The following is a 14438-nucleotide window of genomic DNA, read 5'->3' on the forward strand; positions in this document are numbered from 1 at the left end:
GGAGGGCAGGCTGGGGGGGGGAAGTTGGAAGCACCCACTTTTGAAAAGGGACAGGGTCAAAGTAGAGAATAGAATAAGTGGGAGGTGGGGTAGGAGGGAGGGAAATATAGGCAGTGTTTCACAATACATCCACTGTGGAAATGTTTTGCATTAGCTACACATGTACAACCTATATTGAATCGCTTATCTTCCCAATGAGGGTGGGTGACGAGGGAGGAAGGGAAAGAATCTGGAATCCAAAGTTTTAAAATCAAATGTTTAAAAATATATATAAACATATTATTATTATTTTACATGTAACTGGGAAATGAGATATACAGGCACTGGGGCATAGAGATCCACTGTGCCCTACTGGAAAGTTGAAGGGGCAATGGGGGAAAATATGGGAGAGAACAGATCAGGGGAGGGGATATTCAGTGAGAATGCTGTTTTGGGGTGGTGGGAAGGGAAAATTGGGGAGAAAATTTGTAACTCAAAATCTTGTGGAAATAAATGATGTAAACTAAAAAATAAAAAAATAGAGAAAAAAAAACAAAAAATAAGTAAATACCCACTTTGTGCCAGGTGATATGTTAAGTAAATGCTCTGGACACAAAGAAAGACAAAAGACAGTGCCTGCCCTCAAGGGTCTTCCAGTCTGAAAGGGGAGACATTATGCAAACAACTGTGTAAGAAGATGTGGACAGAATTAGCGGTGCAAAGTCTCACATGGAAGGTTAGTTAGCCTTTCAACAGCAGGAGGAGGAGGGAGCCCCAGGTCTCTCTAGTTAGCCTCTTCTAGCCCAAACTTAATCCCTCCTCATGACAGCTTCAAGACAATTCTCTGCATCCTCCTGAGTCTTCTCTTCTCGTCCTCCATTCCTTCAAATGTTAAGATTGGAGTGTTGTGTATGAGGAACAATAAAGGGTCAGTTTGGCTAAGTCAGAGAGTATAAGAAAGGAAGTAATGTATGAAAATTTTGTAAAGGCAGGTTGGGTCTAGCCAGTGAAGGGCTCCAAATGTTAAACAGAAAAGCTTCTATTTTATCCCAGAGACAAGAGTTTGTCTGGAGTTTGTTGAGTAGGGAATGACATAACCAAACTCATACTTAATAGATATCACTTTGGCAACTTTATGGACAGATTGGAGTCAGGGAGAGAGATGAATGTTTTTTTGAGGCAATAAGGATTAAATAACTTGTGCGGGGCCATCCAGCTATCAGTATCTAAGAACAGATTAGAACTCAGGTCCTTCTAACTCCAAGACTGGTGGTCTGTCCATTGTGCCACTAACTCCCTGAGGGATATGAATTATGATGCTACTATAAATAGTTCAGGGGAGAAATAATGATGGGGACCTTCTGCGTAGAGATAAGGGTCAGATCCTAAAGATCTTGGGGAGGCAGAAATGATAGATCTGGCAATTGATTAGATATGATGAGAGGAGAAAGACCCAAGAAGCCAGGATGATGATGATGATGATGATGGTGGTGGTGGTGATGGTAGTGATGGTGATGGTGATGATGATGGTGGTGATGCTGATGGTGAGGTCATAAACTTGGGAGACTGGAAGGATAAGGATAGTGGTTCTCTTGACAGGGAAATTTAGATTAGCAAAATAATAATTGGTTCTGTTTGGGTTTGAAATGTTCGGTATATGGTGATGTAGGACTGGAACTGGGGAGAGAAAGTGGCGGGCAGGGGGGAAGGGGAGATAGAGATCTAGGAGTCCTTTCCACATAGAGAAAAATCAGCCTTGGAATATCTTAGCAAAAAAAGTGTTCACTTTCAAGTGGCTTTTTATTAGGTAATATTGACATGATTAGAAGCAATCCTGAAACCAGGAATGCCATTACATGCAGAGGGTATAAAATGTGTTGTGATGACATTGCAGGCTGCATGTTATCGGGGAGAGCGTGGTCTGCGTTTTTTCAGTTTCAGTGATTTTTCATCTTCTGCTCATTTTTCTGAGTTAGCCAAGACTGAATCAGAATTGCTTCCTTTTATTCCTCATGGAACAAATGTATTTTCCATTTGTTCCTGTGGGTGTTGGACCCTAAATCTATTAAATCAATCCCTAAAATCAAGCTCAGAGGTTTCTAAGTCATTTCTTGGGACTGGATGGTGTCAGCAAAAAAAACAACTTAGCTCTTTCATAAAGAGCAAAAGGAAGCCCTTTGATTTAAATTTTCCTTATTTGATTCTGACAATGGCAGCATGACTTTTTAATCATTTAAAAAAAAACCCACCACGATAAAACCCTACCAGCTTCCATGGTTTATTTTCACATCTCTATTTGTCGATAACCATTTCTTAAGAAGATGGAGCCGTCTCTTGCTCTGCTGGGGCATTTGCTTCCCGATGAAGCATTTTATATTTTCTGTGTTTGCAGCATCAGCTCTTAATAGGCTGGAACTGAAATGGGCCATCTTATAGATTTCTGCCTAACCTTGCAAGGCAAAGCTGTATCTCTTTTGGAAGATGTAATAATATCAGGCTAACTGCATTGAGACTTCAGATATTGTAGGATTCTGGAGTGTTACAGCTGGAAGAAACCTTGGGGATCATCGGGGAGAAGTGCCTGATTTTACAAATGATTCCAAAGCTCAGACATAGGAGGTGACTTATTCAGGGTGTCAGCTCTGAAAATGAATGACCAAAGAGTCACAGAAGTTATGCAGCCACTGTTCATGCTGAAAATACCGAAGAGCTCACACAGGTTATCACAGCCACTGTTAACTCTAAGAAATAAAATAAGAACAAAATAAAACTGAAAGAGCTCACCAGTGATAATGAGGAAAAAGTTTTCTTTATTCTGTTGGAGGAGGAGCAGTAGACATTTGCGCCGGGGTCTGCTTTGTAAGGAGACTGCTTTAGTGAGGCCAGATCTTAACATAGACATAGACATATAGATCGATACAGATACATAGAGATTAGAGATGTAATATAGATAGATAGATGATAGGTAGATAGACAGATAGATGATAGATCAATAGACAGATAGATAGACAGACAGACAGATAGATGATAGATAGATTAGATTACATAGGTAGACAGATAGATAGACAGATAGGCAGACAGACAGATCGATCGATAGACAGACAGATGGATAGATAGAAAGATTAGATTACATAGGTAGGTAGATAGATAGATAGATAGATATCAGTGACTATGCAGTGAACTGTAACCCTGACAATGAACCCATTAGCAGTGAAGCAAGTTTGATTCATAGCAAGCCTTCATGACCAGAACATGATTTCTACAGGTGTTTGTCCAAGCTCAGGAGTCACAATTCTGGGATTTTGTTGCGGCTGGGTTCTTTCAGTGGATGAGCCAAAGGATTGTTGTTATGCTAAGCTTAGGGCACAGACTGCTTGCTGGGTTTTGCTCTGGAAACCAAGTGTTTCCTAATAGTTAACAAGAGAGGGGTGGCCTTGGTATGGGGATTCTGACAAGAGTCAAACATGACCAGTTAGTAAAGGAGACAGGACACAGGCCTCTTCGTTGCTAGTCTAATGGCCCGTCATTACCCCAACGCGCATACCTCTTTGTGAACATGCATCTTTACATATCACCTAGAATCCTCCGTCTGGATTCCCAAACTGACCTCTCGCCTGTATGGCCAACTCAGTAGCAATAGCCAGCCATGGCAAGAAGAGAAATGGCATTCGGAACTTGGATTACATTGAGAAGTGGGAAGTGTCCAGTATGAAGCCGATGCTAGTCCCTCGGTACTCTGCCCAGGTCAAACCACGTCTGGAGCTTTGTGCCCTATATTAGAGGGCGTTGCTAAGCTGGGGCATTCCAGAAGAGAGGAGCCAGGATGGTGAAGGAAGAGGGGATCGTGTCACACGAGTGTGATCAGAAAGAAGCAAGGATGTTTAGCCTGGAGAAGTCCCAAGGGAGTAGGAGAGCTGGTATGGTATCGGAAGGGCTCTCACTTCAAAGGGAGGGTAGATTTGTTCTGCTTTGCCACAGAGGACAGGATCAGAAGCAACACACAGAAGGTTCAGAGGGGGCAGATTTGAACTTCATGTAAGAAAAGACTTCCTTTCCGTTTGAGCTCTCCTCAAGCGGAATGACCTGCCTTAGGAGGTTAGGGGTTTCTCCTCAAGGAAAGGCTGGACAACTAACCACTTGTTGAGAACATTATAGAAGGCAGTTAGGTGACTTGAGGTCTGGGAGCCCCGAGTTCAAATTCTGATTCAAATACTTACTAGCTGTGACCTTACACAAGTCATTTAGTTTCTTTGTCCCTCAGTTTCTTTACCTGAAAGGTGGGTATAATGATAGCATCTACCTTCTAGGGCAGTTATAAGGATCAAATGGGATAACCTGTGTGAAGAGCTTTGCAAACCCCAGAAAGCTCTATGTCAATGCTAGCTGTTATTATTTACTATAATTATTTCTTGTTCAGATGTGATTTGAACTCTGAGGTCCCTCCCAGCTCTGAGATTCTGTCTCACCTTGGCCATTTGACTGCTGACCAAATGGGAGACCATCCCATGATATAAATCATCAGTGAGATAATCTTCTGTTGTCTCGATTTTCAGAGGCGGGGCTGGCCCCCATTTCTCTTCTCAGTTCTTTTTCTTTTGATTTCTCTTCATCCTCGGTCATTCAACGTTCCTCTTTCCCCATTTTCCAGGCGTCCAGATCAGCTCCTTCACTCAGGCAGACCTAAGTGCTCGAAGCATTCAATATATCCACACCAGTGAAGTGGAAAAACACAATGATGCCTTCACCTTCACAGTCTCTGATGGAACCAACCTGGTGAGCGATGGAATTCTTTTTCTCTCCTTGGTATTTCTAAGCAACTACATTCTTCTGTTCACTATTTCACTGGATTCAAGTGGGAATTCCTCCCAAGGACAGTTCCACAAAGGGCTAAGGCCAAAATATTCAGGCCTGGTTCAATTTCCATTTACACAACTGAAATGGCCATCTTTACAGATTAATAAAAATAAAAAATCTACTGGCATAGACATTAAGAACCCAAGATTGTTAGTCATGGTGGCAGGTACCTTCAGACAGCTAGATGGTATAGTGGATAGAGCATTGAGCCTGAGTTCAAATCCAGCTTCAGACACCTTCTAGCTGTGGGACCCTGGACAATGCATTTAACCTCTATTTGCCTCAGTTTCTGCAACTGCAAAATGGGGATAATAATAGCACTACATCCCAGGGTTGCTGTAAGGGTCAAATGAAATGGTATTTGTAGAGCATTTAGCAGAGTGACTGGCACATAATAGGCATTGTATGAATGGCTAGCAGTTAGTATTGTTAATATTTTTATCACTATAATCTCTAGTACCTGCTGCCAGATGACTGACGTTGGCAGTTTGCTTGAGCTTGGGAGTTCTGAGCTACAGTGGGCTAAAGCCAATGAGTTATGTGCCCTAAATCTGGTGCCAAAATGGTGAACCACTGAGAGAGACATCAGGCTGTCTAAGGAGGGATGGATCAGCCCATGTTGGAAAAATGAAGATCAGACCTATGTTAATCAGGAGTGAGATGGGGCCTATGAGTGGACATTGCATGAGAGGGGGAGGGGGAGAGGGAGAGAGAGAAATGGAGAGAGAGGTGAGAGAGAGGGAAAGGAAGAGAGAGAGGAGAGAGAGGGAGGGAGAGAAAGAGGAAGGGAGAGGGGGGGAATGGAGAGAGAGGGAAAGGAAGAGAGAGAGAGAGAAAGGGAGGGAGAGAGAGGGGGACAGAGACACAGAGAGACAGAGAAAGGGAGGGAGAATGCACAAGCATCCAGAATCACCATACCACAATGAGTACACATAAGAAGCACCGAAGTGTTGCTTTAGTGAAAGGTGGTGTGATAATAAGAGAACATTTTTTTAGCCTCTTTTGGATCCATAGCTATATCTCCCTGAGAATGGGCAGGTTGAGCCATGAAGACTTCCTTTAAAAACTTCTTTGTGGGCTCATGCTTAGTAAGTTCTCTTGTGTTCCTTCTTAAATTCCTTGTCCTAATCATTCTAGAATCCATACGTTGGGTTGGGGAGGAGGGGTGGAGATAAGTATTGAGAAAAGAAAAAAAAATACACCCTATGCTTTTCTCCTTCTTTTAGGTGAGTCAGACCTTTCACATCACCATCAACCCTGTGGATGACTCATTACCCATTGTACAAAACACAGGAATTCGAGTGCAGGAAGGGGTGAGAAAAACTATTACTGAGTTTGAGCTCAAAGCCGTGGATGCTGATACAGAGGTAAGGCTGGCCCTTGTCTGATGATGGGGTGTGTGTGTCTTTGTCTTTGTGTTTGTCTATGTCTGTGTTTGGGGAGGGGCAGGGGGAAAAGAGGGAGTTTGGTGGTACTCAGTTTCCAGGATTGTGGCAGCAAGCACCCTAGAATTCCCAGGGTGGCTGCCAACACAGGTTCCTAGATCTGATTTTCTAAAGGAAAACAACTCAAAATGGGTTAACAATCTTATTTTAATCAATCAAATATATATCATTTACCTAGTTCAGGGGAAAAAGTCAGCACCCCGAACTTCAGAGAATACAAACAAGTTATAAGAAGACAACAAATACAGAGAAACATCCGCAGACAGGCTTCCAGCTATCTGACCGTTACATCTATGCCTAGTCAGTTACCAGAGAGGGAAGCATCAACATCTGGGTTTTCAAAGCCGGGGGGCTCGATGGCTACATAGTCTCATCTGGTCAAATCACACAACTCTTCCCAAAGTGAGCCTCAAAACAAAACCTCACATCAGGGTATATATATCCTTCTCCTGGATCAGAGAATGTCACAGCCCTCTTGACCCACTGCCCAATGACAAAGCAACAATATGTGGACATTCTTGAAAACCAGGGAAGCTTCTCAGAGTCATTTAAGCCTATCAGAGGGCCTAGGGGGCAAGGAAGAGCTTAGATTCCCATAACACTAGGTTAAAAACCTTGAAATGTATAGCTGTAATTTGCAATCAGAAAGTTAGGAATATGTGACCACAGTGGATATGTGAGGACTGTTTCCTTCATTATTTCTGTTATTTTTCGAAAGCATGAAACATAAACACATTTAATAAACACTTGAGGAAGGATATTGATAAATTGGGGAGGAGCCAGGATATTAGCAGGCTGGAGGTGATGTCTTGGGAAGCTTCATTGTAGAACCTGGGACTGAGAGACTGGAGGGGAGAAGATGTAGTAGCTTCCTTTAGATATTTCAGGGTCATCAGGTTGGGAGCTCCTTGAGAGCAGGGGCCATCTTTTACTTTTCCTTGTATCTTAACTCACAATGCCTCCCACATAGAAGTCAAATGGGGAAAAGTCAGATTAAAAGGGTATAAACTCACCATTGAAGGGACTAGAATGAATTTCCTTTTTATACAAAAAAGAAATGTCATGCATTGGAAGTGATTGGAGGGAAGCCCGCACCAAGTTTGTGTTTCTATTCCACCATCTTGGCTCTGTCCCCTAAAAAGAAATTTGAATGTCCACTTTATAAAGACCCAAGGACCCTTTTCATTCTCTCTCTATAACAGAAAAAATAGCAGTATCTACTCACGTGCCTGGTTCTGTTTCTCTTTCTTCTCCCCTTCTGTCCCTCTGCAGGCAGAATCTGTCACATTTACTGTAATTCAGCCCCCACGACATGGAGCTATTGAACTCACCAGCAATGGGCAACATTACCGCCAGACTTCCACCTTCACCATGGAAGACATCTACCAGAACAAGATCAGCTACAGCCATGATGGCAGCAACTCCCTCAAAGACCGTTTTACTTTCACTGTCTCTGATGGGACTAACCCCTTCTTCATTGTTGAGGAAGGAGGAAAAGAGGTAAGAGGGAAAAATTCTGACCAAGGGTTCTAAACACCGACCCAAAGGTTTCTCCCCTCCCTTTCCTTCCTTGTGGTAGATGCTGCCAGCTCTCATGGCCGTGGTTCTCTTTTTCACTTTGGTGTAATCCTTCAGCTGCATAAATGGTTCTCATTGCTAGAACACATCTTCTAAAAGTAGCAGAGAAAGTTATAAGTGTGAAGCTAGCAAATTTCCTTCCTTGAGGGGATTATTTTGTTTGAATAGCCAGTTTTTCAGCAGAAATCATAGGGTGCCCATAAGCCTTCACTCTATCTTTAGCAAGTACCCTGTAGCACCATCATCCTTCCTCAGAGAGGACTCCCTCTTTGCATTTCTGGATATGACATAGAATAAGCAATATTAATAACCCCCAGGATCATTTTCCATAGTGCCACCAAGAAGGCATGATGACTTATTTGGCTATTCTTCTGTAAAGTCCAGAGTGAATGACTGTTTCTTTCTTGTCCTCAGTGGCTTTTGACATCCACCACAGCCTCTTTCTCCTGAACATACTCTGCCTTGTATACATGACACTACTCTTCCTGTTCCTCCTTCTTCCTCCTAAGTCTCATCATCCTTCTCCTACCTCTAATTCTCTGTCCTGGTCCCTTTCCCTTTCTCTTTCTGTAGTCTCTCTCCTAATAATCTCACCAGCCGCTAAAGGTTTAATTATCTCTATGCACATGTCTCCTGTAGCCCTCTCCCACATTCTATTTCTACATCACCAGCTACTTATTGAAAATTTCAACTTAGATGTCCCCTGGGCCATCCCAAGCTCAGCTTGTCAAAAATGGGAATTGTCACCTTCCTTACTAAACCCCTACCTTCTCTAATTTTCCCTCTTTCTTTTGAGGAGACCAGTCACCCAGGTTTACAAACTTGCAGTCATGCTGATTCTTCTCCCTTACGTTTTGCCTCTCAAAAAAGTTGCCAAGTTTTTTTGATTCTCCTTCCACAAATTATCTGGCATCTGTATTCCTCTCCCTATTCAGACAGCCAGTACTTCAATCTGGGTAATGTCTCTATCGCAATAACTTCCTAACTGGTCTCTCTGTTGCCCCTCTTTCCTCTCTCATCTACCTCTCACAAAAACTGTCAAAATAATTTCCATCAAACACCAGTCTGACTATGTCCCTCTGCTCCTCAAGAAATTCTCAGATGCTTATAAAAAGAAAATCTGACTTGATATCTAAAGCCTTCCACAATCTGTCTTCCGCCCACTTTTCCAGTCAAACTTGAAGAGTTTTATCAACCCACTGCTATAGAGCACTGAGAATAGGGAGACTAAAGGTAAACATTTTTGTCCTCAAGAAGCTGATATTCCTCTTTCCAGTTACATAATTCACTGAAAGATGGCAAAAATACAGAATGTGGATTGTCTGTTGGCTATAAGGAAAACATTTGATTAATTGGAGCAAATGACTTTTCCAGATAATGGCAGGCTTATCATTTAAAAAAAAAATAACATTTTATTTTTTCCAAAGTATGTATTAAAATGAGTTTTAACATTTTTTTTAAGTTTTGAATTCCAAATTCTATCCCTCCCTCTCTTCTCCCTTCCCTGAGATGGTAAGCAATCTGATATATTATTACATGTGCAGTCATGTAAAACATTTCCATATTAGTCATTTTGTACAAGAAGACAGGCATACAGAAAGAAAGAAAGAGAGAAAGGAGGAAAGAAGGAAAAACATAGTGTGCTTCTGTATTCAGACAATATCAATACTTTCTCTAGAGGTCATCATGAGTTCTTTGGGATTGTCTTGGATCACTGTATTACTGAGAATAGCTAAATCGTTTATAGTTGGTCATCTTACAATATTGCTGTTACTGTATACAATGTTCTCCTAGTTCTACTAGTATACAATGTTCACTTTAATTTGCATCAGTTGGTGTAAATCTTTCCAGGTTTTTCTGAAATCATCCTTCTTGTCATTTCTTATAGCACAACAGTATTCCTTCACAATCACATACCCCAACTTGTTCAACCATTCCCCAGTTGATGAGCACGCCCTCAATTTCCACTTCTTGGCCATCACAAGAAGAGCTGTGTCAGGCTTATCTTACATCACACTCCTTCATGCACTCTGCATTCCAGCTAACTTGACCTACTCCCTGTTACCCAAACGCTGTGTTCTGCCTCCTTGTCTCTACCTCTAAGTACTTCTGTTCCTTTAAGGCTCAGCTCAGGTACAACCACCTCTGTGAAGCCTCTCCTATTCCCCCTGGCTCTTAGTCTTCTCCCCCTTCTCAAACTATCTTAGATTTGCTTCTCCAGTGACATGACAAGTCCACAAGCATTTATCAAACACTTACTGTGTACCACGTTATGCCAAGTGCTGTTGAATCTTACATGGGAACATAAGCTGTCTGTAAGAGGGCATGGTTTTTCCTTAGGTTTCTATCCATAGCATGTGGCACAGTGCCTTGCCCTGATAAGTGCTTTTTCAAAAAGTGTGTGTGTGTGTTGAATTAATCTGCATTTGCCTCTGCAGAGAACATGCCAAGGAAAGGAACACCTGCTGTATCTTCTGTAGAATAATCAGCCTGGGAACAGGTTACACGAGGTTAACCTTGTGTTCCAGTAAAGTCTCCTGGGATTCTCTCTGCTGTTTTAACACCAGCATTGTCATTACTGATCAATCACTGGTTTCATTTTCCCTTCTCTCCTCATCTGCAGTTTTTGTGCACTTGGTCTGTTTTTCAAAATATCAGAATGGCCCAGTATGCAGCAATGAGGGGCCTGTTTGTCCTCTGGTTAACAAGGGGGATACAGCAGATCTCCAGAGTGATTCTAGGAGATAAGGAAGAATGAAAATGAAAACCCTGACTTCTCAACATGACAGTAGAAATAAGTCATTCTGTGAAGCTTATAGTCACATCACCCTTGGCTTGCTTTGATACCTGGATAGATCTGTGATCTCAGTGTGGTGGTTCCCTTACAATCTATCCCCATTTTCTCATCCTGTATGAGTGACTCTTGTCCACATTCATCCAATGTGCCATCGGTCTTCCTTTAGATCTCTTCAATATATGTAGGCACCATTGGAGCACTCAGGATGGTTGAGTTAAGTCAACAAGCATTTATTAGGCACCTACTATGTTCCAGGCACTGTGCTAAGCCCTGGGGGGTACAAACAAAGGCAAAAAGAGATTCTTTCTAGATGTCTAGCCTGTTTCCTTTTCAGTTCTTCATCTCCCTACTAAAATCCTTTCTGGCATTTCTTCTGTACAAATCTTTGCTAATATATTATAACCTATTTACACCCATCATAGACCTCTCTATGTTGTCCTTTGTGTGACTTACAGTTTTAATGCTTTTCAGACTATGGTGTGCTATGTCTCATAGCTATGCAGTCTCACTGGATGAATAATGGAACTTATTAAAGCCTCTGTGCAAATGTAATCAAGCCCTCTCTCCTTCTCCTATTCATTGTGAATCCATTTCACCATCACCTATGGCACCTGGCCCAGATCTTTTCCATGACACCGGCAAACCCATCTTCCATCTTTCATGGCCACCATGGTGCTAATCAAAAGGTGACTGGATAAAGTTGTATTTAGTGTTCCATGGTTCAAAGGATCTTGTATGCTTTTAATATATACATGAGAACCATGTGCTTGAAGAACTCTTATGACATCATTTTGATCAACTGAATCAAATGTTTTGTATTATCCTCAGACTATAAGCATTGTGAGATCTTGTAGACTGTGTTTTGGTCAGTTATGTGACTTCAAAGCTATGCCCTTGCAAAAGTCTTCTCATCCCTTTGGGAAGGAGACCCCACCCCAATATATATGTAGATTATGCTCATTAAAATTGTATAAATAAAGGATAGTAGGCATATGATATTTTCTTGATCATTTTGTCAGTAATCATTTTTTTAAAACAAGCGTTCAGCCCTCTTCTTTCAAATATCTTGAGAATTAATTTCTGTGTTCTCAAAATGGAGTTACAACCAACACGGACCTTCTCTGTATTCACTTGGCTTAGTCATACTCCTTTTTGCAGTTTTATTTTCTTGAGCACCGTTTCAGCTCCATCATGCAGCATGTTGGGAATGGTAATGTTCAAGTGACATTAACTCTGCTTGATGGAGAAAAGAGTCTTGTTATAGAAGTCTTCACAGTCTTTTTCAGCGTTTCTGTCCATTTTGTTTGGTGTCACCCATAAATTCCCTTAAGATAATATGGATTAGTTGTGTCTCAGTAAACTTTCTATAAGCTTGTCTTTCCCTTTATTCTTTCTCTTCATTTTGGCAATTGATTTGCATTTGTTACAATTCCTTAGGAAACTGTTAATCATAGGTTTCATTTCTTTCTATACATTTCTCACCATTTATCATCAACAGCTTAGTTAAACAGGTCAGGTTGGAGCTACCTCTCTGTTCCATATCTTATCTTCTTATCGTTTTTATTCTTCCTTATTATTTGGTAATGATTAATGGGGCATCTGTTGGCACAGTGAATGGGCCTGGAGTCAGGGAGTCCTGACTTCAACTGGCCTCCAACTCTTCCTAGCTGTGTGACTTTGAGCAAATTACTTTACCTCTGTTTGCCTCAGTTTCTTCCTCTGTAAATTGGGGGTAATAACAGCAGCTGCCTCACAGGGTTGTTGTGAGGAGCAGATGAAATAATATTTGTAAAATCCTTAGCACAGTGCCTGGCAGATTGTAAGCACTATATAAATGTGTGTGCACTTCTATTCTCCCTTCTCTGATTTTGACAAGTCAATGGTCTGTTTGTACACAGACAGTTGATTCAGAAATGACAGCCACTCAGCATCATTTGCTGTTTGCTATAAGAATTTCTTTTTTTTCAGTGTTGTGTGACATTGTTATCACTGTCCAATGACAGCCTCCTGACCCTTCAAGAAAATAGTCATAGCAAAGAAATAAAGCATCTGTATAACCTCCAAACTTTTGCTTTCTCCCATTTTTTTTATGCCTAAACCAATTTCCAAGGCACTTTTCACAGCCTCCCCTGTGGCCATTTTTGCATTGAAGTCTCCAAGGAGTACAGTATATATGGACGTGATTTAGAGGGATTTACCAAGGTTTTATTTTTAAAGAATCTCTCCCCTTATCTTCTTCAATACTTGTTGGTTTATGAGCAGAAGTTATTTTATCAATGACCTTTTTGCAGATCTTTTTAGTCCTACAAGTCAAGTTGACCAAGTGTCCTGTCTGATGATGTTTCTTGTCACCTTTGGATATGCGTTAAAACTAAGCTCACCACCGTGGAAAGACCTTGAGTCAGGGGAAGGATCCCTGGATTTAGAAGCAGATTATCTGTGACCTGATCTTGGCTTTGCCATTTACTCTTGGACAAGTTAGCTTCCTTTCTCTTGACCCCATTTTCCACATCTGCAATATTAGGAGATAAGACCTTGATGGTTTCTAAGGCCCCTTCCATCTCCAAATCCATTTCTAAAAATTTATAGAATAAAGCAAACATTTCTGTAACATAGTACAATAAACCAGATGATTGCATATGAAACTCCATATCTACTTTGTACAACTTTCTATTCCTTTCAAATACACAACAAAATTATCGTGTAGATTTCTTTTCTTCCCTCATATCTATGATCCTCTACTTAGACCTTATGACACATCCTTCCATTTATCTTGAGGCTTGTCTTCTGTTTCCAATTAAAGTCATCATTTAAAGTGAGGATGTCAAAACTGCTATGATTCAGACACCATAGTAGTATGTCTCCTCATTGATCTATGGATGTGGATCTCGTACTTGGAGTGTACATAACTAAGTTAGCCATTATAAATATTATAGATATTATTTTATATATTATGTATATATTATTATTCAAGGTCAAAAAATTATGAGATTCTTAGCAACCTGCACCTCCTTGTTCCACCATTCTTTCATTGGCCCAAAGAGCCTTTTTCTATTGTTTTTTGTTCCGTAAATTGTCATAGGCATCCCACTAGTAATCAATGAGCCTTTTAATACTGGAATCAAGAGTTGGAAAGGACCTCAGAGGCCATCTAGATAGAAAGATAGAAAATGGAGGCCGGGGGAAGTTAACTGACTTGCTTGAAGTCATATAGGTAGTAAAGATCAGAGGCAGGATTTGAACTCAAATCCTTTGACTCTTGAGTTGGTGCTCTTTCCCTTATATTCTATAGTGAGGGCTTCATCAGCCTAGTCCAGGAGTAGAGAACCTGCAGCCTCCAGGCCAAATGTGGCCCTCTAGGTGCTCAATTGCGGTCCTTTGATTGAAGAGAGCTGCACTTGAGGACCTAGAGGCCACAGGTTATCATCCATGGAAAGCAAGTCTTGCCTCTCCAAGGTGGTAAAGCCCACCAGAGCTGACTCTCTACTGGCAGAGCCTTGGATATTCCGGGCTCAACACTGTGTCACAAAGGGGTGTTAAAGTTAGACTTTGTGGAGGTAGCTGAGGCAAAGGAAAGGGAAGAGCCATTGGAATCTACAAGCTAAAATAGCTCAAATATTTATTGTAAAAGATTATTATAAACAGAATCTTTTTCATTCTTCCCACTGATACATTTTTACTTCCTCCAACTTCTTTTCAAAAATAGATCCTTTCCCCCACTCCCACCCCCCGAGACAAGGAAGAGCCTATTCCAGGAAAAAAGGAAGATTTCCCTCAAAGAACTT

At 41.3% G+C, this 14438-nt stretch overlaps 1 protein-coding gene across 2 annotated transcripts in view; it reads left to right on the top strand.

The window, feature by feature from the left end:
- The window catches only part of FRAS1 (Fraser extracellular matrix complex subunit 1), a 485111-nt gene that overhangs the window by 398359 nt on the left and 72314 nt on the right, over positions 1-14438 (top strand). For both annotated transcript variants that reach the window (XM_069092754.1, XM_069092760.1), the window contains 3 exons: positions 4628-4752; positions 6060-6200; positions 7551-7778. In XM_069092754.1, the coding sequence (XP_068948855.1) occupies positions 4628-4752; positions 6060-6200; positions 7551-7778 (494 nt within the window). The remainder of the gene's footprint in view (positions 1-4627; positions 4753-6059; positions 6201-7550; positions 7779-14438) is intronic.

The sequence above is a fragment of the Petaurus breviceps genome, unplaced genomic scaffold, assembly GCF_028583685.1.
Source record: "Petaurus breviceps papuanus isolate PSGF00001 unplaced genomic scaffold, PetGlider_PUasm1.0 126, whole genome shotgun sequence".
Taxonomy (NCBI): Eukaryota; Metazoa; Chordata; class Mammalia; order Diprotodontia; family Petauridae; genus Petaurus; species Petaurus breviceps.